This window comes from Moschus berezovskii, chromosome 4 (assembly GCF_049115385.1).
Source record: "Moschus berezovskii isolate FMDL1 chromosome 4, NW_MosBer_1.0, whole genome shotgun sequence".
Taxonomy (NCBI): Eukaryota; Metazoa; Chordata; class Mammalia; order Artiodactyla; family Moschidae; genus Moschus; species Moschus berezovskii.
Window position 1 is genome coordinate 109,836,019 of NC_142463.1, and position 27,418 is coordinate 109,863,436.

The window sequence follows — 27,418 nt, forward strand, 5'->3', positions numbered from 1 at the left end:
CTCATCCAGGAAAATTTTACCACAATATTGTAGCAGTTCAGTCACACCCTCAGGCCCCCTTCTAATTCTAGTTCTTTTGCTGTTTCTACCACATCTGCAATTTACTTCCTACACTGAAGCCTTGATCCCCTCAAAATCATCCATGAGGTTTGGACATGACTTCTAAACTCCTATTAATGTTGATATTTTGACCTTCTCCTGTGAACCATGAATGTTCTTAATGGGCTCCAGAATCTTTTCCAGGTTTTCAGTTTCCTTTGCCCAGATCCATCAGTATCTGTGCAGCTGTAGCCTTATGAAATGTATTTCTTAGATGATAAAACTTGAATATGGAAATTACTGCTCAATCCACAGGTTGCAGAGTGGATGTTGCACTAGTAGGCATGAAAACAGTATTTATCTCATTGCACACCTCCATCAGAGCTCTTCAGTGATCAGGTACATTGTCAATGAGCAGTGGTATTTTGAAAGGAAATAATTTTTCTTGAGTAGTAGGTCTCAACTGAGGGCTTAAAATATTCAGTAAACCACTCTGTAACAGATGTGCTATCGTCTAGATTCTGTTGTGGCTCAGCTGGTAATGAATCCACCTGCAATGTGGGAGACCTTGGTTTGATCCCTGGGTTGGGAAGAGATCCCCTGGAGAAGGGAAAGGCTAGCCACTCCAGTATTCTGGTCTAGGGAATTCCACAGACTATAGTACATGGGGTTGCAAAGAGTTGGACACGACTAAACAACTTTCATTTCATTTCTTTAAAACAGCAAAGGCAAAGTAGATGGCATCTTTCAGTATTAGGCTATTTCATCTACACAGAAAATCTGTTGTTTAGTGTAGCCACCTTCGTTAATGATCTTAGCCATATCTTCTGGATAACTTTCTGTAGCTTCTACATCAGAACTGGCTGCTTCACCTTGTACTTTGATGTTATAGAGAGTTTTCGAGTTTTCCTTAAATCTCATGAACTAACCTCTGCTAGCTTCAGTCTTTTCTTCTGCAGCTTTGTCACATCTCTAGGCTTTCACAGAACTGAAGACAGTTCTGGATTAGGCTTTGGCTTAAGAGGATGTAGTGGCTGGTTTGACTTTCTATCCAGACCAAACTTTCTCCATATCAACAACAGAGCACAACATTCTGTAAAGCAATTATCCTTCAATAAAAAATTAAAAAGAAAAAACCAAAACAACAACAACAAAAAACCCAAAATAGGGCAGTTTAACTTTCTTACCATTTGTGTGTTCACTGGAGTGGCACTTTTAATTTCCTTCAAGACTTTTTCCTTTGTATTTACAACTTGGCTAACTGTTTGGTGCGAGAGACCTAGCTTTTAGCATGTCTTGGCTTAGGCATGTGTTCTTCATAAGCTTAATCATTTCCAGCTTTTTTTTTTTTAATTTCTAGCTTTTGATTTAGAGTGAGAGACGTGCAACTCTTCCTTTCACTTGAACACTTAGGGCCCACTGCAGGGTTATGAGTTGGCCTAATTTCAATACTATTGTTATCTTAGGTGTTAGGGAAGCCCAAAGATAGGGAGAGAGCCAGAAGATGGGGTGTGGTTGGGTGGAGGGTAGTAGAGAAAGGCTAGCCAGCCGGAGCAGTCAGAACACACACAACATTTATTAAGTTCACGGTTTGAGGTGCCACCAAAGCATTACAATAGTAACATCAATAATCACAAATCACTATAACAAATATTTTAAAAATGTGAAATATTGTGAGGATACAAAGTGACAGAATGCTCTTGGAAAAATGGGACTGTAGACTGCTCCAAACTGAGTTGCCACAAAACTTTTAATTTGTAGAAAACCGTATCTGCAAAGTGCAGTAAAGTAAGCACAATGTCTGTACTTCTCTCAAGAGGTAAGCTGTGTAGATTAAATGAAATAACTCTTTAATATGTTTTAGCTCAGTGCCTGACCTATAATAAATACTCAGGAAATAATTGCTGTTATCTTCAGAAGACTTGAACTAACTGGAAAGTAAGTTCACAGAATTTATGCCAATCAAATCACTGAGAAGATATAAGATTTTGGGAAAATTTCTAAATCGATCTAGTCCCTACTCAACATGTTGCCTTATACACCATGCAGACTGCTTCTACTTTTTTTCCCCTGGTATCTTGTGCTGCTTGCAGGATCTTAGTTCTCTGAACCTGGATTAAACCTGGGCCCTGGCAGTGAAGGCACCAAGTCCTAACCACTGGACCACCAGGCAATTCCTTGCTTCTTTTTGAGGGAAAGAAAGAGTAAATGAACAGTATGAGGGGAATTCCCTTGTGGTCCAGTGGTTGGGGCTCTGTGCTTTCACTGAGGAAGGCATGAGGTTTGATCCCTGTTCAGTTGGGGAACTAAGATCCCTCAAGCTGAAGGGTGGAGTGGAAAAAAAAAAAAAGCACGAGCTTTTAATACTTAATTTTCAGTTATAAAGGATGCTTGGATATGTAAAATTTTCTGCTTAAGGTCTGTTCTGGATACCAGATCTGAACTCTGGAGTACTGGTACATTATTCACTCATGAAAGTCAGAAAAAGAAAATCTGAACATCTCTGTATAATGCTGATCTGATTGTGGAGGAAAACAAAGTATTGAAATTAACACTAATGTCATTTTCTCCTGCATTTGGCATCACTGTTTATCCTGTCTGCAAGTTATTTTCTAGGTAGGAAAGGATCCTAAACAAAAGGATCCACTACATCTAGTAATTATAAGACTGTAAGTGATGTCTGGAAGGCTGGTGGAAGGGGGTTTCTTCCTATTCCTTAGAGCAGAGACAAAGGAGTTAAGTGCTGGGATGGATAGGTTATGCTGGACTGATATACCTGTAAACTAACAAGAACGTCTCCTGGTCCTTACCAGACTTGATGTTCCCATCATCTCGGCAGATGCCATTCCAACGGGTATATAATGATGCTGAATGAATATTATCACTGGTGTGCTTTACTTCCTCCTGTTTCTGCCGAATCTTCTCCCAGTTTCGGACCAGGAACACATGATGCTTTAATACAAAGTTTCTATAAGGAAGGAAGAAAGGAGTTCCTTTATTCATCCATCCAATGAACATTAACTACATGTTAACTACATGTTTACTCTATGTAAGCTACTGGTATGATGATATAAATGAATACTTATCAGTGAAATCAGCTATTTTAAAGAGAACTACACATGGAGAAACATTATTCAGTTTTGCATCTTGATTTTTTTCACGTAGCACAAAACATTTCTCTATTATTTACAAATATCAGACCAATACCACCAAAAAGCTGCAACAATTTTGGCAACTGAAGCACGTTGACTTCAAGGTACAGCTTTATGCAGTATTTATAGAATTCTAAAGGAATTTGCCAAGATGAAGTACAGGCTTAGAGTCAGCTGTAACAAGGAGAACTGGACTGTCAGATGTAGGTAAAGATATTTAAGAAGGATATGCACTGGGCAAACCATGTTAGGTACAGTGCTACTGCATGGATCTCTAAACTTTTATGAGTTATATGCATCTTGATTAACCCTACACAATTTTGATGATCCCGTAATTTGATTTTAACTCTAACACACATGTAAACAGACGGAACCTTAAGTCTCAAACTATGGGCCTTGGTAAAGGGAGGTTAGACTAATTTTATAGTTCCTGACTTTAGCTGCACATTGAGATCACTTGGGGAGTTGTACAAACTACTGATACCTGGGTTCCACTTCTGAAAATTCTGATGTAAGTGGTGTGAAGTGTGGCGTGGGCATAAGGAGTTTTAAAAAGCTCCTTAAGCTGCTATGTAGCCAAAGAAGAGACCACTGGACTTCTCTCTTTTACTGAAATGTAAAATTTGTATGATTCAAAGTGAAATAGGATGAAAGGGGCTAAAATTATAGTAAAGTTACAGATAAGGATGAACTTGCTAAGATACTGGAATACATAGTTAGGGAAGATGCAGGAAATGTCCCAAGACAATTTGAAAATTAGGACATACATATTTATTTCTCTTACTTCAGACACGGACAAATATCTCAATACAGGGAAAAGCAAAGATGACTACTGAAGATCCTTTTTTTGCTCTGCTAATTTATCAACAAAACAGGGATTCTTATTCTCTTCTGTGCCATGCATTCCTTTGGCAGTCTGGTGAAGCACCTGTAATCCTCCTCTCAACAATGTTAACTGAAAGTATTTAAAATTTTAAGTAACTTTTAATATACAGGATTAAAAGCAAACTGAATAAACTGAGATACAGTTTGCAGAATATTAAACAAAAACCCTGAAGTTGTGATATAGAAATGAACATTAATTTTTAACACATGATAAGATCTAGTAGTGGGTTTCATAACCACAGTAATTTTAAGGTAGAGATGAGTGTGAATGATATTTTGAGATATCTGTAACGCCTATAACATGATATGAAAGTGTAAATATTGGTGACAAACTCATAGCAACTGCAACTACTATACACACACACATATATTTTTTTCTTTGGCCTAGTCACATTTTAATAGAAAGTTAAATTTCAGTTAGAAATTAGTTCCTTCCTCCACCTAAGTCACCTTTGAATGCTTGTTTAAAGTTTTCCTGCAAAAAACAAATGTCTCAACTATATACATGTTTAATAATTTTTAAACTGTCAAGCAAGTCACATAATTTAAAGAGCGCAGATAAGAAAATTTTCTTTTTACCTCTCCCGATTGGACATTGGCTTCATCTGTAATTGAGGGGTCAACCTTGTTGGAGTGTTGATGTTTTCACTGGGTTCCTCAGAGAGATGGCCTCTCTAAAAACAGATGGATTAGATTGCAAGAAAAACAAGATAAATCATAAATCACCTCAAAGAATATGAAAACCACTCTGAAGATGCCACCCTCCAGTACATCCCTTATTTCAGTAATTGCCTATATGCAGATATTTGGAGAAAACCATGATATTATTATTTACCCTTTTCTTCAGCTTGTGCTTAGACTTTCTTTTCTCTTTTGACCGTCCAGACTTTTTATGTGTGGTCATTGGTTGGCTACTTTTGTTGTTGGTGAGTCCATTCATGCGTTGACTCTTGCCCCCGATGATTCCTCGACATTTCTCAAAGCCGCACTTACACAGTTGCTTTGAAGGGAAAGAGAATGACGCTTTTAGTCTGAAGTCTAATCTAAAAGTTTAAACAGAATGCCTGAGTATCTGGACACCTAATAATAAGTTTGAATCAAGAAATTTTCATACAGAGGAACATAACTCATTGTGAGTAAAATAAATATAAATGGTTTCCACTGTAGTAGAAAGGAAAGATTAAATTTTGGAAAAACTTCACGAGAAAAATTAAGAACTGACTGGAGACAAAAAATAATTGAACAGTCTCCTCTACAGAGTTCTGAAAGAAAAACTGTGGCATATGAATCCTAGATAAGTGGAACAAAAAGTGAATCATTTCCAATGTATTTCTTCAGTTCAGTTCAGTTGCTCAGTCGTGTCCGACTCTTTGCGACCCCATGAATCACAGCAGGCCAGGCCTCCCTGTCCATCACCAACTCCCGGAGTTCACTCAAGCTCATGTCCATCGAGTCGGTGATGCCATCCAGCCATCTCATTCTCTGTCGACCCCGTGTCCTCATGCCCCTAATCCCTCCTAGCATCAGAGTCTTTTCCAGTGAGTCAACTCGTCGCATGAGGTGGCCAAAGTATTGGATCAATCCTTCCAACGAACACCCAGGATTGATCTCCTTTAGAATGGACTGGTTGGATCTCCTTGCAGTCCAAGGGACTCTCAAAGAGTCTTCTCCAGCACCACAGTTCAAAAGCATCAATTCTTCGGCGATCAGCTTTCTTCACAGTTCAACTCTCACATCCATACATGACAACTGGAAAGACCATAGCCTTGACTAGACGGACCTTTGTTGGCAAAGTAATGTCTCTGCTTTTTAATATACTATCTAGGTTGGTCATAACTTTCCTTTCAAGGAGTAAGCGTCTTTTAATTTCATGGCTGCAATCAGCATCCGCAGTGATTTTGGAGCCCCCCAAAAATAAAGTCTGACACTGTTTCCACTGTCTTTCCATCTATTTCCCATGAAGTGATGGGACCAGATGCCATTTCTTAGTGGCTACAAATCAGTAATGTTCACCAAAGGCTCATGTTAGCTCATGTTATATAGAGTACTATTATAAAGTTAAAACTCCCTCTTGGATTTATCATTCTTACCTGTTTTTCAACATTGAAGGAATGAAAGTTGTAATCATAAGTGAGTTCAGTACCAGCTGGCATATCTTTAAGAGCATATAGTCCAATCCGGTACACTCCATTAACAGACCTATAGAGAAAGGGACAAGAGTTAAAGGCAGAGATTTCATAATACCATGCCTGAGAACCAGAAAGGGTGGTATACTGATTTCAAATTTGCCTGTTTTTGTATCCAATCATTCAAGTTTCCTGGCCAGTCACTCCATCTTTAATCTCTCTTTTCTTCTTTCCAGTCTGTATAATACTGACAGATTAATAGTTCTAAATCAGTTTTCTGGAAAACATGCTTTCTGCTGTCAAAGGTCAAACTTTTCTTGCTTGGTATTCGAAGTCCTTTTAACACAGGGCATTAGCTTACTTACTAATTACAATTATTTCCTATGGATTACCCATAAAAATCTTCTAGTTTCTACTGATCTTCCACCTTTCTAACCTGTACGCAAGTGTCTCTTTTGTTCTATTTTACCTACTTTATTAACAAGGTGTCATGTGCTGTTCTAGATGCTTTATAGAGTAACATATAATTTTAGCTAACATTTACTAAGTGTTTTTTCTCATATTCTTTTCCATTATAGTTTATCACAGGATATGGAATATAATTCCCTGTACTATACAGTAGGATTTTATTGTTTATTTAATTATTTCTGGCTCTGCTGGGTCTTTGTTGCTGCACAGGTTTTTTCTAGTTGTGGTGAGCAGGGGTTATGGTGCAAGGGCTTCTCATTGCGGTGGCATTATCTTATTGTGGAGCAAGGCTCTAGAGTGTGTGGGCTTCAGCAGTTGTGTCTCTCAGGCTTAGCTGCTCCATGGCAACTGGGATCTTCCTGAATCAGAGATGAAACCTGTACCTCCTACATTGGCGGGCAGATTCTTCACCAGTGAGCCATCAGGGAAGCCCTGTTTATCCATTTTATATATAGTAGTTTATAACTGAAAATCCTTAAATCCTATCTTATCCTTCCCCATCCCTATCCCCTTTGAAAATTGTAAGATTCTCTATGCCTGCGGGTCTGTTTCTGTTTCATAAATAAGTTCATTTGTACATTTTAGATGCCACATACAAAAGTGAAGGTGTAAGTCGCTCAGTAGTGTCTGACTCTGTGACTCCATGGACTGTAACCTGCCAGGTTCCTCTGTCCATGGAGTTCTCCAGACAAGAATACTAGAGTGGGTTGCCATTCCCTTCACTAGGGGATCTTCCTGACCCAGGGATCAAACCCAGTCTCCTGCACTGCAGGCAGATTCTTTACCATCTAAGCCATCAGGGAAGCCCAGATTACACATATAGGTGATATCATGCGGTATCTTTTTCTTTCTCTGACTTACTTCACTTAGTATTATAATCTGTAAGTCCATCCATGTTGCTGCAAATGGCATTATTTCATTCTTTTTTATGTCAGAGTAGTGTACACACACATACACACAAATATATAGCATATATATAGACATATCCTTATTCATTCATCTTTAAAAAATTTTATTATTATTATTTATTTTGAAGGATAATTGCTTTACAATATTGAATTGGTTTCTGCCATACATCAACATGAATCAGCTGTAGGTATGTATACATATGTCCCCCTCCCTCGAACCTCCCTCCCACCCCATCCCACCTCTAGGTTGTTACAGCAGTGGTTTGAACTCCATGAGTCATACAGCATATTCCCACTAGCTATCTATCTTACATATGGTGGTGTATGTATTTCCATGCCACTTTCTCCATGCGACCTACCTTCTCCTTCCCCTGCTGGGTCCACAAACCTGTTCTCTGTACCTGTGTCTCCACTGTCACCCTGCGAATTCCACTCATCTCTTGATGGACACTTAGATGGCTTCCATGTCTTCAGTTCAGTTCAGTCGCTCAGTCGTGTCTGACTCTCTGCGACCCCATGAATCACAGTATGCCAGGTCTCCCCATCCATCACCAACTCCCGGAGTTCACTCAAACTCACGTCCATTGAGTCGGTGATGCCATCCAGCCATCTCATTCTCTGTCGTCCCCTTCTCCTCCCGCCCCCAATCCCTCCCAGGATCAGAGTCTTTTCCAGTGAGTCAATTCGCCGCATGAGGTGGCCAAAGTATTAGAGTTTCAGCTTTAGCATCAGTCCTTCCAATGAACACCCAGGACTGATCTCCTTCAGAATGGACTGGCTGGATCTCCTTGCAGTCCAAGGGACTCTCAAGAGTCTTACACCACCACAGTTCAAAAGCATCGATTCTTCGGCAATCAGCTTTCTTCACAGTTCAACTCTCACATCCATACATGATCACTGAAAAAACCATAGCCTTGACTAGATGGACCTCTGTTGGCAAAGTAATGTCTCTGCTTTTTAATACGCTATCTAGGTTGGTCATAACTTTCCTTCCAAGGAGTAAGCGTCTTTTAATTTCATGGCTGCAATCAGCATCCGCAGTGATTTTGGAGCCCCCAAAATAAAAGTCTGACACTGTTTCCACTGTTTCCCCATCTATTTGCCATGAAGTGATGGGACCAGATCTGTAAATAATGCTGTTATGAACATTAAGGTGCATAAATTTTTGAATTCAGTGTTTTGTCTAGGTATATGCCCAGGAGTGGGACTGCTGGATCATATGTCAACTCTTTTAGTTTATTAAAGAATCTCCATACTGTTTTTCATAGTGGCTGCATCAATTTACATTTCTACCAACAGTATAAGAGGGGTTCCTTTTCTCCACACTCTCTCCAGCATTTCATAGTGGTAGACCTTTTAACGATGGCCATTCTGACCTTGAAGTAATTTTGATTTGCATTTCTTCAATAATTAGCAATGTTGAGCATCTTTTCAAATGCTTGGTCATCTATACATCTTCTTTGGGTTTATGTCTATTTAGTTTTTCTGCCCAACTGATTTTTTTTTGTTTGTAGTTGAGTTATAAGAGCTGTGTGTATATTTTGGGAATGAAGCCCTTGTTCGTTGCATCATTTGCAAATATTTTCTCTCAGTTCCTAGGTTGTCTTTTTGTTTTGTTTATGGTTTCCTTTGCTGTGCAAGAGCTTCTAAGTTTGATTAGGTACCATTTATTTTAGTCTATACCAGTGGTTGGGAAACTATGGAGGCAGACAAATTCCCCCCAGGTCTTTCTAAATTTTTACTGGCACACAGCCACATTCCAAGATTGCTGACCCTTGTTCCATACCATAATATTTAAAATTTGATCCTATAGTAAAATATATTATATTAAAAACATGGGGGGAGGCATAACTTACACAGAATACAAAATTTTAAATGTATAGCTTGTTGAGTTTTATGTATCTCTACCCTTGTGTAACCTCTTTCCCAGTCAGTACCCTCCCCCAAAGAATTGCCACCATTCTAATCTGTATCCCCGTAGAGTCACAGTTTCACCTGCTTTAAACTTCAGCTCGATGGAATCATACAGAAGATACGACATCATGCAGCCACACGCCTACCTCCTCTGGCTCAGTGTCGCCCTCTGTCACAGTTTGCCTTGATACTGCTGTGCGGAGAAGGCACCAGCAGCCCACTCCAGCACCCTCGCCTGGAGAATCCCATGGGCAGAGGAGCCTGGTGGGCTGCAGTCCATGGGGTCGCGAAGAGCCGGACCCGGCTGAGCGACTTCACTTTCACTTTTCCCTTAATGCATTGGAGAAGGAAATGGCAACCCACTCCAGTGTTCTTGCCTGGAGAATCCCAGGGACGGGAGCCTGGTGGACTGCTGTCTATGGGGTCGCACAGAGTCGGACACGACTGAAGTGACTTAGCAGCAGCAGTATACTGCTGTCTAGTATTCCATTATATGAATTTATCAAAATTCACCGATCTATTTCAATGCTAATAAACAATGAACTATATTCAGTTTTTAGCTATTATTAAAAAGAAAAAATTTCTGGGGAATTCCCCAGTTGCCTAGCGGTTAGGATTCTGGGCTTTCACTGCTATGGCCTAGGTTTAATCTCTGGTCGGGGAACTGAGATCCCACAAGCTGTGTGGCACAGCCTTAAAAAAAAATTTCTGTGGACATTTTTGTACATGTCTTTTTAATTTTTTTGCACCTGTCTTTTGAATATAAGCACTTGTTTATGTTGGGGATATACTTATGAGTAGGGTTGCTAGTTTACCAGATGGTTTATTAGCTTTGGTAGGTACAAACATCTTTCGTAAGTTGTCATACCAATTTACAGTTCCACCAGCGGTAACACAACAGACCATTCATGTTGTTATACCCTTGTTAACATTCTGAATTTTAATATGGCTTAATTAATATTTCTCTCTGATGACTAAAGATATTAAGCACCTTTTGATTACTGACCACTTTTATATTCTTCTGACATGTCTATTACCTTTTTTAAAAATTGGATTGTCTTTTTCTTACTGATTCACAGATTCTAAATTTCATCCAGAAGTAAATTCTTTGTCAGATAAACACACTGTAAATACCCCTTTCACAGTGTATGGTGTGCTTTTACACTCAAAAGTTTCCTTTGGATGAATATAAATCATTAATTTTATCAGTTCTTTTATCTTTAGTGCTATTTATATCCTGTTTAAGATAATTTTATCTATCCCAAGTATATGAAAATATTCTCCCATGTGAAAAAGGAACCTTCCTACACTGTTGGTGAGAATGTAAGTTGGTGAAGCCATTGTGGAAAACAGTATGGAGGTTCCCATGAAAACTAAAAATAGAATTACCATATAATTAAGCAATCCCACTCCTGGGCATATATCCAGTTCAGTTCAGTTCAGTCGCTCAGTCGTGTCCGACTCTTTGCGACCCCATGAATCACAGCATGCCAGGCCTCCCTGTCCATCACCAACTCCTGGAGTTCACTCAAACTCATGTCCATCGAGTCGGTGATGCCATCCAGCCATCTCATTCTCTGTCGTCCCCGTCTCCTCCCATCCCCAATCCCTCCTAGCATCAGACTCTTTTCCAGTGAGTCAACTCGTTGCATGAGGTGGCCAAAGTATTGGAGTTTCAGCTTTAGCATCAGTCCTTCCAATGAACACCCAGGATTGATCTCCTTTAGAATGGACTGGTTGGATCTCCTTGCAGTCCAAGGGGCTCCCAAGAGTCTTCTCCAGCACCACAGTTCAAAAGCATCAATTCTTTGGTGATCAGCTTTCTTCACAGTCCAACTCTCACATCCATACAAGCTATAATTCAAAAAGATACATATACCCCTGTGTTCACAGCACCACTATCCACAATAACCAACACATGGAAGCAACCTAAATGTCCACGCATAGATAAATGGATAAAGAAGATGTAGTGTGTACACACACACACACACACACACACAAATGGAATACTATTCAGCCCTAAAAAGAGTGAAATAATGCCATCTGTAGCAACATGGATGCAACCAGAGGTTATCACACTAAGTGAAAGAAGTCAGAAAGAAAAATACCGTATGATATCACCTATATATGGAATCTAAAATATAACACAAATGAATCTATCTATGCAACAGAAACAGAATCAGGGACAGAGAGAATAGACTGGCAGTTGCCAAGGGGAGGGGAGTAAAGAGGACTGGATTGAGAGTTTGGGATTAGGAGATACAAACTGATATATATAGAATGAATAAGCAACAAGGTCCTAACTATATAGCACAGGGAACTATACTTGATATCCTGTGATAAACCATAAAGGAAAAGAAAAAAATTATATATGTATAACTGAGTCACTAAGCTGTACAGCAGTAATTAACACAACATTGTAATTCAATAATACTTCAATAAAAAGTAAATTTAATAAATATTATCCCATGTTTCCTATAGAAACATAATTGTTTCAATGGTGATATTTAGGTCTAAGAGTCATCTTAAATTTTGTGTGTGTATTGACACAGGAGCCAATGACTCAGAACCACTAATTAAAAATCCATCCTTTCCTAACTGACTTGCAGTGGAACCTAAGTCATAAAATCAGGTGACAGTACATTTATATGTCTTTATCTGGACTCTCTATTACTGCTGCTTCTGTGTGCGCTCAGTCATGACTGACTCTTTGTGACACTATGGATTGCAGCCCATCAAGCTCCTCTGTTTATGGGATTTTCCAGGCAAGAATATTGGAGTGGGTTGCCATTTCTTTCTCCAGGGGATCTTCCTGACCCAGAAACCTGTGTCTCCTGCATCTCCTGCATTGGCAGACGAATTCTTTACCACTAAGCCTAGGAAGCCCCCTACACGATTCCATTTGTCTATTAATCTAGCCCAAGCAAACACCTACTCTTTTAATTACTGTACAGTAAGTCTTAAAATTAGTAGTTTAAGTCCTTAAATTTTTTTCTTCAATTAGATGTATGTTTTAGAATCAGCCTGTCAATTTCCATAAAAATTGAATTTGAATTTATAGATCAACCTGGTAAGAACTGACATCTCAAAAATATTGAGATTTATAATCCATAAACATGGTGTATTTCTGTTAATTTAGGTGGTCTTTTTTCCAATAATGTTTGGTGGTCTTCAGTACTGATGTCCTACAAACTTTCATTAAGTTTATTCTAATGTTTTATGAAGTGGAATAGAAGTGGTGACAGTGGACACTCTTATAGAATGTTGTTCATATGAGCTTATTTTTAACTGTGTTAAAACACATGTAATAAAGTTTATAACCTTAACCACTTAAAAATGTACCGTTCAGTGGTATTAAAAACATCCACATTGGACTTCTTTAGTGGTCTAGTGGTCAAGACTACATGCTTCCACTGCAGAGGGCACAGGTTCAATTCCTGATCGGCTAACTAAGATCTCATATACTGTGAGGTGTGGCCAAAAGAAGAAGAAAAAGGAAACAAAAAAAGAACATTCATGTTTTCATTCATAGTCAACTCCACCATGCAATTCCATAACTCTTTTCGTCCTGTAAAACGGAAACTCTGTCCCTATTAAACAATAACTTCCAAACTCTCCTTCCTCCAGCCTCAGACAACCACTACTCTATGATCTCTATGATTCTAACTACTTTTAAATATCTCATATAAGTGGAATCACACAGCAGTATTTGTCTTTTTGTGACTTGATTATTTCACCTAGCATAATGTCCTAAAGGGCTATCCATGTTGTAGCACATTGCAAAACTTCCTTCTTTTTAAAGGCTGAATTTCACTGTATGTAAAAACCAGATTTTCCTTATCCCTTCATCCATTATGGACACCTGGGTTCTTCCACATTTTAGCTACTATGAATAATGTTATTAAAATATGGGGGTGCAGATCTCTTTGAGAACCTCCTTTCATTCTTTTGGATATACACTCAGAAGCTGGACTTCTGGGTAGTAATTTTATTTTTAATTTGTTGAGGAACATCCCTACCCTTTTCCACTATGGATATATCATTTTTATATTTCCAATAGAGTACAAGGGTTCCTATTTCTTAACATCCTTGTCAATACTTATTGTTTTCTGTCATTTCCACAGTAGCCATTCTGAGGTAGCCAAGTGTGAAGTAGTATCTTATGGTTTTGATTTGCATATCCTTAATGATCCTCCACTTCTGCTCTTTTTTAGGATTGTTTTGGTTATTTGGAGGTCCTTTGAGATTCCATATGAATTTTCAGATAGGTTTTCTATTTCCGGGAAAAAAAAAAGGCATGGGGATTTTGATAGGAATTACACTGACTCTGTAGATCACTTTGGATAATATTGCCATTTTAATAAAATCAAATCTTATCTATGAACATGAGATGTGTTACCATTCATTTATGTCTTTAACAACGTTTTATAGCTTTCATTGTAAAATTCTTTCACCTCATTAAGTTAATTTTAAGTATTTCATTCTTTTTCATGATACTGCAAACAGAACTGTTTTTGTAATTTCCTTTTCAAAATATTCAATGTCTGTATATACAAATGCAACTGCAGAAGACCATACAATATGCAAACAAAGATAATTTTATTCTTCATTTCCAATTTGGATGTCTTTTATATCTCGTCGAATTTTTTCTGGTTTGAGCTTCCAAAATTATTTTGCATAAAAGTGGTGAATGTGGGCATCCTTGTCCTGTTCTTGATCTTAGAGGAAAAGCTTTCAGTCTTTTACTATCGAATATTATGTTGTCTGTGAGTTTTCATATATGGCTTTATTATGTTAAGGCAGTCCTTCTATTCCTATTGTGTTGAGTATCTTAATCATGAAACGGGAGTTGAATTTTGTTTCCTCCATCAATTGAGATGACCATGTGACTTCTTTTCTCCTTTACTTTCCTGATGTAGTGTATCGCACTGATCAATTTTCCTATGTTGAACAATCCTTGCCTTCCAGGATGAAATTCCACAGAGTCACTGTGCACAATTCTTTTAATATGCTGGTGAATTGCTTAGGTCCGTCTAGTCAAGGCTGTGGTTTTTGCAGTGGTCATGTATGGATGTGAGAGTTAGACTGTGAAGAAAGCTGATCGCCGAAGAATTGATGCTTTTGAACTGTGGTGCTGGAGAAGACTCTTGAGAGTCCCTTGGACTGCAGGGAGATCCAACCAGTCCATTCTAAAGGAGATCAACCCTGAGTGTTCATTGCAAGGACTGATGTTAAAGCTGAAACTCCAATACTTTGGCCACCTCATGCGATGAGTTGACTCACTGGAAAAGACTCTGATGCTGGGAGGGATTGGGGGCAGGAGAAGGGGATGACAGAGAATGAGATGGCTGGATGGCATCACCGACTCGATGGACATGAGTTTGAGTGAACTCCGGGAGTTGGTGATGGACAGGGAGGTCTGCTGTGCTGTGATTCATGGGGTCGCGAAGAGTCAGACCTGACTGAGCGACTGAACTGAACTGAATTGCTGGCTAGTATTTTGCTGAGGATTTTTGTATCAATGTTCATAACAGGTATTGGTCTGTAGTTTTCTTGGGGAGTCTTTGCTAAGCTTTGGTATCAGGGTTATGCTTGCTTCATACAGTAAATTAGGAGGTGTTTCCTTCTCTTCAATTTTTTTGAAAAATTTGAATTGGTACTAATTTGACAGAATTCACCAGTAAAATCATCAAGTCAAGGGCTTTTCTTTGTTGGGAGATTTTTTATTACTGATTCAGTACATTTGTTAGTTACAGGTTTATTCAGATTTTTTATTTCTTCATGATTTAGTCACAGTAGGTTTTGTGGTTCTAGAAATTTGTCCATCCCAACTAGGTTATCAGATTTTTTGGTGTACATCTGTTCATAGTATTCTCTTTTAATCTTTTTCAATTCTGTAGAATTGGTAGTAATGTCCCCACTTTCATTTCATTTCTGAGTTTAGTAATTTGAGTCCTTTCTTCTTCATCCCTGTAGCTAAAGGTTTGTTAATTTTATCTTTTTGAAGAACCAACTTTTGGTTTCACTGATTTTCTTTATCGTTTTTCTATTTTAAATGTTATTTATCTGTTCTCATTTTCATTTTTGTTATTTCCTTCCTTTTGCTAACTTTAGATTTGTGTTGTGCATGTGCTAAGTCATTTCAGTGTGTCCAACTCTTTGTGATCCTTCAGATGGTAGCCCACCAGGTTTCTCCGTCCATGGGATTCTCCAGCCCTAACTTTAGATTCAGTCTGCTCTTTTTCTAGGTCGTTAAATTGTAAAGTGGGCTTCCCCGGTGGCTCAGATGGTAAAGAATCTGCCTGTAATGCAGGGGACCCAGCTTCAATCCCTGGATTGGGAAGATCCTCTGGAGAAGGGAATGGATCCCACTCTAGTATTCTTGCCTGGAGAATTTCACGGACAGAGGAGCCTGGCATCCACAGGGTCACAAAGAGTCGGACACAAATGAGCGACTAACACTTCCACTCTAAGTTGTAAAATTAGGTTGTTAATTTGAGCTCTTTGTTTTTTAATGTAAGCATTTATATCTATAAATTTCCCACATAGTTCTGCTGCATCCCATAGGTTTTTGGTACTCTATGCTATTTTCATTCATCTCTAAGTATTTAATAATTTCCCTTGTGATTTCTTCTCTGACCAACTGGTTGTTTAAAAGTTTGTGACTTTCTAAAATTTCATGAATTTTCCAGTTTCCTTTATGTTACTGATTTTCTAACTTTCATCTGCTGTGGTTAGAGAAGATACCTTCTATAATATCTATCTTTTAAAATCTATTGGGGACTTCCCTGGTAGCTCAGTGGTAAAGAATCCACCTCCCAATGCAGGAGACATGGGTTCAATCTCTGATCCACGGAGATCCCACATGATGTGGAGCAACTAACCCCATGAGCCACAACTACTGAGCCTGTGCTCTAGAGCCCATGAGTCACAACTACTGAGCCTACATGTCACAACTACTGAAGCCTGCACACCCTAGAGCCCATGTTCCACAAGAAGTGAAGCCACCACAATGAGAAGCCTGCTACTAGAGAGTAGTTCCTGTGCACCGAAACTAGAGAAAAGCCCATGTAGCAATGAAAGACCCAGCACAGCCAAAAATATAAATAAATAAAAACCTATTGACCTGGTTGGGGAGTTAAGATCCCACAAACCATGCAGTGTGGCCTAAAAAAACCCCAGAAATCAGTGTCTCAGTGTCCCAGTTTTGGTTAGTGGTTAAGACTCTGCACTGCTAATGCAGGGGGCATGGGTTTAACCCCTGGTCTGGGAACTAAGATGCTGCACACCATGTAGCATGGCCAAAAAATAAAAAAATCTACTGAGACTTAATTTCTGCCTAACAAAATGTCCCACATGCACTTAAGAAGAAAGCAAATGCTGTTGCTGTTCGGTGGGGTCTTGATATTTTTTTTTAGATCTAGTTGGTTTATTATGTAAGTTCTCTATTCCTTACTTACCTCTCCGGCTGTTCTTTTCATTATCAAGTGGGGAGTTGAAGTCTCCCAATTATTACTGCAGAATTATTTCTCGCTTCAACTGTCAGTTTTTGCTTCATATATTTTGGTTCTGCCATGTGTGTAAATGTTTACAACTGTTATACCTTCTTGCTGAATCTTTTTAAGAAACATACGTCCTTCTTTGTCTTTTAACCTTTCTGGGTTTAAAGTCTATCTTAGCCACTCCCACTCTCTTTTGGCTACTATTTACTAACATGGAATAGCTTCTTCCATCCTTTCACTTTCAACCTGATTGTGTCTTTGGATCTTCAGTGAGTCTCTTATACACAGTATACAGTTGGATGATGTATTTTTTGAATTAATTAATTAGGTTGCATCAGGTCTTTGTTGTAGTACATGGGATCTTTTGTTGTAGCACACGAGCTCACTAGTTGCAGTGAGTGGGCTTAGTTGCCCAGCAGCATGTGGGATCTTAGTTCCCTGATCAGGGATCAAACCTGTATCCCCTGTACTACAAGGTGAATTCTTAACCACTGGACCACCAGGGAAGCCCCAGGATCATGTGCTTGTAATCTGTTCTGCCAATCTTAAAAAAAAAAAATTAAGACATAACTGATTTTTAAGATTCATTCTCTAAGCAAGTTTCAAATATACAATGTAGCATTATTAACTATAGTCACCAGGCTGTACATTACATCCTCAGGTGTTATTTATTTGGACCACCTTCACCTATTTTTCCAAGCCTGCAAATCCTTACCTCTGGCAACTACCAATTTGTATCTATGAGTTTGCTTTTTTCCCAAAAGATTCTACACAAGTGAGATCATATGGAACTAGTCTTTCTCTTTATCTCATTTAGCATAACAAGGCCATTCATCTTGTTACAAATGGCAGTACGTCCTGCATTTTTGTGGCAAAATATTCCATTGTAGACACATACCACATTTTTCTTATCCACTGATGAATACTTAGGGTGTTTCCATGCCTCAGCTACTATGAATATTGCCATAATGAACATGGGATACAGATAATCATTTTGAGTTAGTGTTTTTCTTTTTCTTCAGATAAATATCCAGAAATGGCCCTGCTAGACTGTATGGCACTTTTATTTTTAATTATCTGAGGAGCCTCCATATGGTTTTTGACAGTGGCTGTACCAATTTAAATTCCCATCAACAGTGCACAAGGGTTCCTCCCCCCATTTTTTTACACTCTCACTAACATTTATTACTTCTTATCTGTTTGAGAATAGCCATTCTAATAGGTGTGAGGTGGTATCTCACTGTGGTTTTGACTTGCATTTCCCTGACGGTTAGTGTGACATTAAGCACCTTTTAATGTACCTGTTGGTCATCTGTATGTCTGCTTTAAAAGTATATTCAGATTTTCCAACTATATTTAATTGGATTTTCTATTTTGCTACTGACTTGTATGCTTTCCTTATATATTTTGAATAGTAACACCTTACTAGATTTGCTAATATTTTCTCCCATTCTGTAGGCTGCTTTTTCATTTTATGGTTTCCATTGTTGTACAGAAACATTTTAGTTTGACCAGTCTCAATTGTTCATTTCTGCTTTTAATGCCCTGCTTCTGGTGTTAACTGATGACAAGGAGCTTATTCTCTGTTTTTTTCTAGGAATTTCATGGTTTTAGGTCTTGCATTCAAGTCTTTAAATTGATTTATGTTGAAAGATAGTGGTCCAATTTCACTCTTTTGCATGTGGCTGTCCAGTTTCCCCACACCCTTTACTGAAGAGACTGCCCTTTCCCTATTGTATATTCCTGGCTCCTCTGCCATAAATCAATTGGCCATACATGCATGGGTTTATTTCTGGGCTTTCAATTCTGTTCCATTCATCTATGTATCTGGTTTTCTGCCAGTAGCATACTGTTTTGATTACTATAGCTTTGTAATATAATTTGAAATCAGGATGTGTGATGCCTTCAGCTTTGTTCTTTGTCAAGATTGTTTTGACTATATGAGATTTTCTGTGGTTCCACCTAAGTTTTAGGATTATTCTACTTCAGAGAAAAGTGCCATTGGAATTTTATTTTTATTGTATTGAATTTGTATGATGTTTTGGATAGTACAGACATTTAAGCAGTAATAATTCTTCAAATCCATGAGCACAGAATATCTTTTCATTTATTTGCGTCTCCTGTAAGCTCTCATCAGTAGCTTACATTTATCAGTGTACAGGTCTTTTACTTCCTTGGCTAAATTTATTCCTAGGTATTTTATTCTTTTTGATGCTATTGCAAAAAGATTGTTTTTTAATTTCTGTTACTCATGTATGAAAATCCAACTTATTTCTATATTTTGATTTTGTCTCCTGAAACTTCATAAAATTTTCAGTTCTAAAAAGTTTTCTGATGAGAGTTTTTAGGGTTTTCTATATGTAATACTATTTGCAAACAATAATTTTGCTATATGTAGATTTTCTATATTTCTATATTATACATGTAATATATATAGTATTTTTCTATATGTAATACTATTTGCAAATAGAGACAGTTTTACTTGTTCCTTTTCAATTGGATGCCTTTTACTTAATTTTTTTCTTGCCTACCTCATCTAGGTAAAACTTGCAGTATTATGTTGAACAGAAGTGGTAGGAGTAGACATCCTTGTTTTGGTTTTATTCTTGATTCCAAAGGAAAAGCTTTCAATTTTTCACCTGTTGGTTGTCACATTCACCTTTTATTATGTTGAGATACATTCTTTTACCCACTTTGTAGAGTTTTTTTAATCAAATGATGCTGAATCCCATTTCTGAGAGTTTAATCCATTTACCTTTAAATTCATTACTGATAAGGAATTACTTGTCACTGAACAATTTATTTTCTACATGCCCTAGAGGTTTCTGTCCCTCCTTGCCTGAATTCCTGCTTTCTAGTGTGTTTAGTTAATTTTTTGGAGTGAAATGTTTACATTCTTCCTGAATTTCTTTTTGTACATGTCTGTAGGTACTGCGGAGAAGGCAATGGCAAGCCACTCCAGTACTCTTGCCTAGAAAATCCCATGGACGGAAGATCCTGGTAGGCTGCAGTCCATGGGGTCGCTACGAGTCAGACATGACTGAGCGACTTCACTTTCACTTTTCACTTTCACACATTGGAGAAGGAAATGGCAACCCACTCCAGTGTTCTTGCCTGGAGAATCCCAGGGACGGGGGAGCCTGGTGGGCTGCCGTCTATGGGGTCACACAGAGTCGGACACGACTGAAGTGACTTAGCAGCAGCAGCAGCAGTAGGTACTGCATTTGTGGTTATCATGAGGATTACACTGAACATCCTTAAGTTATAAAACTGTAATTTTATTTACAGTAGCTTAACTTCAATAACATAAAAAAACACTATTTCTTTAGAGCCATTTCTACTCCTTCCAGATGTCACAAAATTACATCTTTTTATATTATGTGCACAAAAAAATAAACAATTCCACTAAGTGCATTAGTCTCCTAAACTGTGTAGGAAAAAAAAAAGTACAGCTACAAAACACTGTCAAATTAATTCTAGCTTTTATAACTTCCCATGTATTTACCTTTATTAAGATCTTTATTTCTCCATATGGCATGGAAGTACTGTCTGGTGTCCTGTAAGCTCACCTTGGAGGAGACCACTGAGTATTTCTGCAGGGTAGTTCTAGCACTCAAAAAGTCCCTCATCTTTTATTTGGGAATGTTTTTATTTCCTCCCCACTTCTGAAGGATAGCTTTGCTACATATGGGAATCCTGGTTGACACGTTCTTTTAGGACACTACATATACTGGCCCACTGTCTTCTGACCTCCAAAATGTCACTGTATGTAATGATCTGTCTTGGGCTGATTCCAAGACTTGCTCTTTGTATTTTGAAAGTCTGATTTTAACATGTCTTGGTATGTGTCTCATTTTGAGTTCATCTTACTTGGAGTTTGTTAAGTACCCTGGGTATTTATGTTCACATCTTTCATAAAATTTGGTAAGTTTTCAACCATTATTTCTTCAAGTATTTTCTCTTGCTTCTTCCTGTTTTCTCCCTCTGGGACATCCATAATACATATGGTTGTTCTGCTTGGCAGTATCCCAAAGGCTGCTTAGAGCTCTCTCTTCTTCAATCTTTATCTTTTTCCTCAGGCTTGATAATTTATATTGTCCTATGGGCTGCTCTGGTAGCTCAGCTGGTAAAGAATCCACCTGCAATGCAGGAGACCCCAGTTCAATTCCTGGGTTGGGAAGATCCGCTGGAGAAGGGATAGGCTACCTATTCCAGTATTCTTGCGCTTCCCTGGTGGCTCAGCGGGTGAAGAATTTGCCTGCAGTGTGGGAGACCTGGGTTCGATCCCTGGGTTGGGAAGATCCCTGGAGAAGGGAACAGCTACCCTCTCCAGTATGCTGGCCTGGAGAATTTCATGGACTGCATAGTTCATGGGGTCACAAAGATCCGGATATGACCAAGTGATTTTCACTTCACCTCATCTTTGAGTTCACCGATTCTTTCTCTTGCCTGTCCAAACCTGCCTCTGAATCCACTGAATAAATTTTTCATTTCAATTATTGTACTTCTTCAGTTCCAGAATTTCTTTCTGGTTTCTTTTTAGGTTTTCTATCTCTTTATTGATATTTCCACTTTTTTCACATCAGTTTCATGACTTTCTCATGAAAGACTTTTCCATGACAATTTCCTTTAGTTCTCTGAGCGTCATCAGGGCAATTGTTTACGTCTTTGTCTAATGTGTCTACCATTAGCCCATTTAGGGACAGATTCTACTGAATTACTATTATTATTTTTTGAATTATTTTTTTTTCTCTGAATGGGCCATATTTTCTAAGGTCTTTATATTCCTTGTGATTTTTCTGAACACTGGACATCTGAATCGAGTAATGTGGTAACTTGGGAATTAGATTCTCCCCTTTCCTATTTACTGTTTTTTGTTATTATTATTTTCCTGTTTCAAGGATCAGCCTCAAGTGTAAACCTAGTGTATTATGTCTATTCTGATCCTTCCCTTGGATACATGTAGTCACTGACTATATTCCCCAGCATATGTAGTTGTTTTGGCATGTCTTAAGTCTTTTAATTTCTGTCCTAAAAGGCAAAAAGTGAAAAATGAAGGTGGGCAAAAGAGGGCACCTTAAAATCTCCTGAAAGTCATTATAGCTGGAGGGAGAGGAACTTGCAACAATGGGAGGTACAACAGTGGCTGCCTGCTTATTTGTGTGCACCTCTGTGATCAGAATCAGCAATCAGAGTACAGATATTCAGTATTTGGAGAAAGGGGCCCCTTTTATCCGCCCTAACATCTGTAAGCTGTATGCAAGCTATTCCAGGAGTACTTGCACAGCTGCCTGCCATGTGGCTGGGGGTAGGGATAAGTAGCTGCTACTGTGTTAGGAGCTCAAATTGACTGAAATGAACCGCAGTTGACCATCTAAAACATCTCCTGGATGTTACAAGCCTTCAACAGACTCCAGAGTTCCAAACAGTTTTATCAGACAGATTCTGCTAGTGCAATTGTCTAAACGGAGATAGATTCTTGTTGCTTCCTACTCTCTCATTTTCTTAGAATCCTCCCCTATCGTGTTATCTTTTCTTAATTATTTTTTTTTTTTAATTTTATTTTTTAAATACCATGGACAGAGGAGCCTGGCAGGCTACAGTCCACTGGGTTGCAAAGGAGTTGGACACAACTTAGCAACTAAACAACAACAACACACTCTGTAGACAGAATGTGGGCCATTTCGAAAGGTGAGATTACTTTTTAGATGTCTTTTTCTCATTCTCAAGTAGATTCTAATCCGTCCCACTTATTTTTACTTATCATTGTGACAAATCCAGTGAGGATGTGATAAACATGCTAAATGCATGGATATAAGAACCATGTACCAGTGCCTGGTACATAGTAAGCAGTCAATAAATAGTAGGTATTATCATATATGTACATACTCACACACACATAAATAAATATTACATTCTTCTGGGAGTAGTTAGGCTGAAGTGTGAAGAAATAGTACGAGCTTACTCTCTACCTGGGAGGATCTGTCATAGCAGAGAATTGCCTAAGCTGCTTTGTATAAGCCGATTATTAAGATCAATCTCAGGATGTCCTCAAAGCTTTCTGCTCTGCTGGGTTTACCTTCCCCTGTTTTCTTACCATTTCTGCATTTCACAATTTGGGTCACAGCTGTGATTGATGAATCGGGCCTCATTTCCCATACGGTAACTGTCAATCACCATCCCACTATCCAAGTTCAGACAATAGTGGTCACTGTGATTATGATACTGCTCAATCATCCTGTTCCTAAAAAGGAGAGAAATGATTAAAACCCAGTTAATGATTAAGTTGAATGCAAATTTCAAATATTTCATTTTCCATTCTAATCTGGTACCTCTGCCATTTTCCTGGAGTATGATTTACCACTGTACCTGAACTCCTGCTCGCTGACAACCTCTCCGAGGTATTCAATGATGAACTGCCCGGCTTTTAGGGGTTCTTTGGTTCTGATTCCCCAACCTTTTTCTTCAGCTCGAAATCGTTCTAGACATTGCACCCACTCATGCCGCTGTATCCTCTGGTTACAGCACTGCTCACCACAAGGGCAAGTGTTAGGGGAACACTCAGCAAAGATCATTCTAGAAAGAAAAGGAATAATTATATGTCAATTAACACTACATATCATCTATACAAACCCATATTTTTTAAATAGGAATTTAAAAAATGAATTCAAAGGGACTTCTCTACTGGTCTAGAGACTAATACTCTGCATTCCCAATGAAGAGGGCCTGGGATTGATCCCTGGTCAGGGAACTAGATCCACATGCTGCAAACGAGTTTTCTCATGGTGCAACTAAAAAGATTCCACATCCTGCAACTAAGATCCTATGTGCTGCAATTAAAAGATCCCATATGCCACAACTAAGACCCAGTGCAGCCAAAAAATGCATAAAATTCATTTTTATTTTAATAAGGTTAGATTGGTTAACAAAGTTATTAACAAGGTAATAATGTCTAAATTTAAAAGTTAATAATACTGAAAATATCCAAGTTGAGTTGCAAACACTGATGCTTCTTGTAAATTAGTAAGTTAATTGTCCACTTAGCATCCTGTGCAAACACTAACATATTTATTTCTATACTAAGAACATATGAGGGCTTCCATGGTGGCTCGGTGGTAAAGAATCCTCCGGCCAATGCAGGAGACTCTTGTTCCATTCGTGGGTTGGGAAGGATCCAACCCCTGAAGGAAAGGGAAACCCACTCCAGTATTCTAACCTGGGAAATCCCATGGACAGAGAAGCCTGGTGGCCTATAGTCCACGGGATCACAAAAGAGTCTGACACAACTAAGCAATTAAACAACAACAACTTCCTGAACTATTGAAAGAAAGAAAGGAAATAAGCAATGAGACAGCTATATTAATTTCACAGACAATAAATAAACTATCATACAAAAAAGCATAGAAATGTTAGCATCTAAAGAGATGCACATTTAAACAACTTTAAGGACATATGATACTCTCAAATAGTAAACCAATGAAATACAAAAGTGCTAGAAATAAAGTTAGATGTCAGTAACTAAAGGAGGTGGAACTAAGGGGAAATAAATATATACTGGTGGTGACACCAAAAATTAACTCAGTATTTTATGAGAGCTATTAGAAAGTACATAGTAAGAATTACATATATATATGTATGTTCTTATAATTTATACAGTTATATCTCCTTTTGAGAATACACTCTAAGGGTTAAAAAAAGGAAGTTACACAGTTTCATAGCAGTATCATTTTTAATAGCAAAATATTAAAAGTAACTTGAATAATGAACAACAGAAGAATGGCAAGCTGTGACATCAATCTAAAAAGGATGAGCTTATGGATTACAAAGATATATGAAAGCACATATATAAAATACTTGAAAGTGAAAATACAATGCATAAAACATCGACTACCTAAAATCAACAAGCTGCTACTACTACTATGTACAATTATATGTATGTACAATGACAAGATGAAAATTTACAGTGATGTAGGTAAGGTAGAATTCCCCAACTGGCACATTAAAGCAAAAACACTTGATTCCCTCAGCCTACAGGACAGCTGACTAGAGATCAAGATCGGAGAAGCAGTTATTTGTCTAGGAAAGCTATCTAGAACAAGGAACACTGAGGGGAAGTTCATTAATTCTCCTTTGCTACATATCTGCTTAGGTTAATACAGATAGAATCCTTTGTCTCAATTAGACATTTTCATTTTGAAATCTCAATCATTGAGAACTCACACTTCCTATCTCTGACTCTCATTAGCATCACTGACTCAATCATGTGTATGAATATATCTTCTATATCCTAATGTCTATCAACTTAGTTTCCCCCCAAATGTATCATGACCTTCTACTAGTATTATTTTCATTAGAGAGGTTAAAGAACTTTCCTTAGGTCTCATAGCATTAAGAGGATTTAAACCTGAGTATATAAGACTCTAGATGACACTGCTTCCTATTACTCTAGCCCATGTTTTGGGCTGAATATGTCCCCTCAAAATTCAGCTGAAGCCCTAGCCTTCAGCGTGATGCTATTTGGAAGTAGGGGCTTTGGGAGGTGAATAGGTTTTATTAGGTGATGAAGGTGGGAACCTCGTAATGGGATTGTTGCTGTATAATCTCTCAGTCCTGTCTGACTCTTTTGCAACCCCATAACCCATCAGGCTCCTCTGTCTATGGGATTTTCCAGGAAAGAATACTGGCTGAAGCTGCTAAGTCGCTTCAGTTGTGTCCGATTCTGTGTGACCCCATAGACGGCATCCCACCAGGTTCCCCCATCCCTGGGATTCTCCAGGCAAGAACACTGGAGTGGGTTGCCATTTCCTTTTTCAGGGGATCTACCTGACTAAGGGATCAAACTCGCCTCTCCTGTAGCTCCTGAATTGACAGATTCTTTACCACTGGACCACCAGAAAAGCCCTCATAATGGGATTAGTGGCCTTCTAAGAAGAGGAAGAGAGAGAAGTATCTTTCTACCATGAGCATGCACTGAGGAGAGGCCATGTGAGTATACAGGGAGAAGGCAGCTGTCTATAAGCTAGGAAGTGGGTCCTCATCAGACACTGAATCTGCTGACAATTTCACCATGGACTTCCCAGCCTCCAGAATTGTGAGAAATATATTTCTGTTATTTAATAAGTCTATGATAGTTTGTTATAGCAGTCCAAGCAGACGGAGATAGTCCATCAGTTAGGTTTCATATATCATTTTTGATTCTTGAGAGGGAATCAAAGAGTCTACTTAACCTTTTCCTTTAAATGAAGTCTTTTTTTTTTCTGGCTACACCACGTGACTTGTGGAATCTCAGTTCCCCAACTAGGGATTGAACTCAGGCCCTTGACAGTGAAAACGCAGTTCTAAACACTGGACCACCAGGGAATTACTCTAAATGAAGTGTCTTACAGATCTTAAAGCCTGTGCTTACAGAATTAGTTTAGTACAGTACCTATTGAGGCAGTCATCCACACAGCCCTTTTTGGTGTCATCATCTGGCTTCTTACAGTTACAAGTGGTAGCCTCATAACCAGAAAGGGGTTTGACATCAACGTAGACATCTTGAGAGAAGACAGCAAAGAATAGTTTGTGAACATATAGAGTAATTTTTAAGTGTCAGGCTGAGAACACTGATGGTATGGAGGCAGAAAAAACAGCTCCCATTTTACTCACTTGAACGAATTTTTTTATATAGTGGGACATCTGGTTTCTTGTACAGCTAGAAGAAAAAAACAGAAAAATCCCAATATAGCATTCAACTTCAAATGCCAGAAAACAGTATAAATCACTAAAAATAAAGAAATTATCCATGTACTCTGCCCATATGGAAACACTTTCTGGGTTGGATACATTTGAGGTGTGATCACTTTTTACCCTGGAATAAAAGGTGACTTACCAGATCAGGGTAAGAGAACTATATTCAATAGAAGCAATCATAAGTAGATTAAAGAAAAAGCATTTTTTGTTAGATGTTTCTTCAGCAAGTTATTGGACAGATTTAAATAATTATCACACTGCAGACTAAAGCTATTCATTTGGATAAATTAAGATTTTATTTCCCTCTATGAAAAGAAAGGGAAAACTTGCACAGGGTTTATTCAGATAGGTAGGGTACATATATGATATGAAAAAGGTAAGTATCCCGGCTTTTTCAGGGTGAGTGTTGTAGGAAAACACATTTTACATTTTAATTAAGGCAATTAATTCAGTGAACAAAGGGGAGATGGCAGGCAGGATAATGGTATTCTCATACTGCAATAAAGAACGCATTAGGAAAAAAATGTATTAGTCAGTCTGTCAGTGTTTTACTATAGAAGACAGTACCAAAAAACAAAGAAAGAAAGAAACAAATAGGAGCTTGGTTTAAGCTGTTTAAGCTAGAGTGTACTAGTCTATAATAATCCCACCATCATTTTTCAGTGGGTACAGTGAGTAAAAACACTATCTCC

The 27,418-nt window shown here is 38.3% G+C and overlaps 1 protein-coding gene across 5 annotated transcripts in view; it reads right to left on the minus strand.

The window, feature by feature from the left end:
- The window catches only part of ASH1L (ASH1 like histone lysine methyltransferase), a 210,024-nt gene that overhangs the window by 16,602 nt on the left and 166,004 nt on the right, over positions 1 to 27,418 (minus strand). For all 5 annotated transcript variants that reach the window (XM_088835856.1, XM_055403092.2, XM_055403093.2 and 2 more), the window contains 8 exons: positions 26,643 to 26,688; positions 26,422 to 26,530; positions 23,364 to 23,570; positions 23,092 to 23,238; positions 6,167 to 6,275; positions 4,912 to 5,076; positions 4,656 to 4,750; positions 2,850 to 3,007 (listed from right to left, as the gene is read on the minus strand). In XM_088835856.1, the coding sequence (XP_088691982.1) occupies positions 2,850 to 3,007; positions 4,656 to 4,750; positions 4,912 to 5,076; positions 6,167 to 6,275; positions 23,092 to 23,238; positions 23,364 to 23,570; positions 26,422 to 26,530; positions 26,643 to 26,688 (1,036 nt within the window). The remainder of the gene's footprint in view (positions 1 to 2,849; positions 3,008 to 4,655; positions 4,751 to 4,911; positions 5,077 to 6,166; positions 6,276 to 23,091; positions 23,239 to 23,363; positions 23,571 to 26,421; positions 26,531 to 26,642; positions 26,689 to 27,418) is intronic.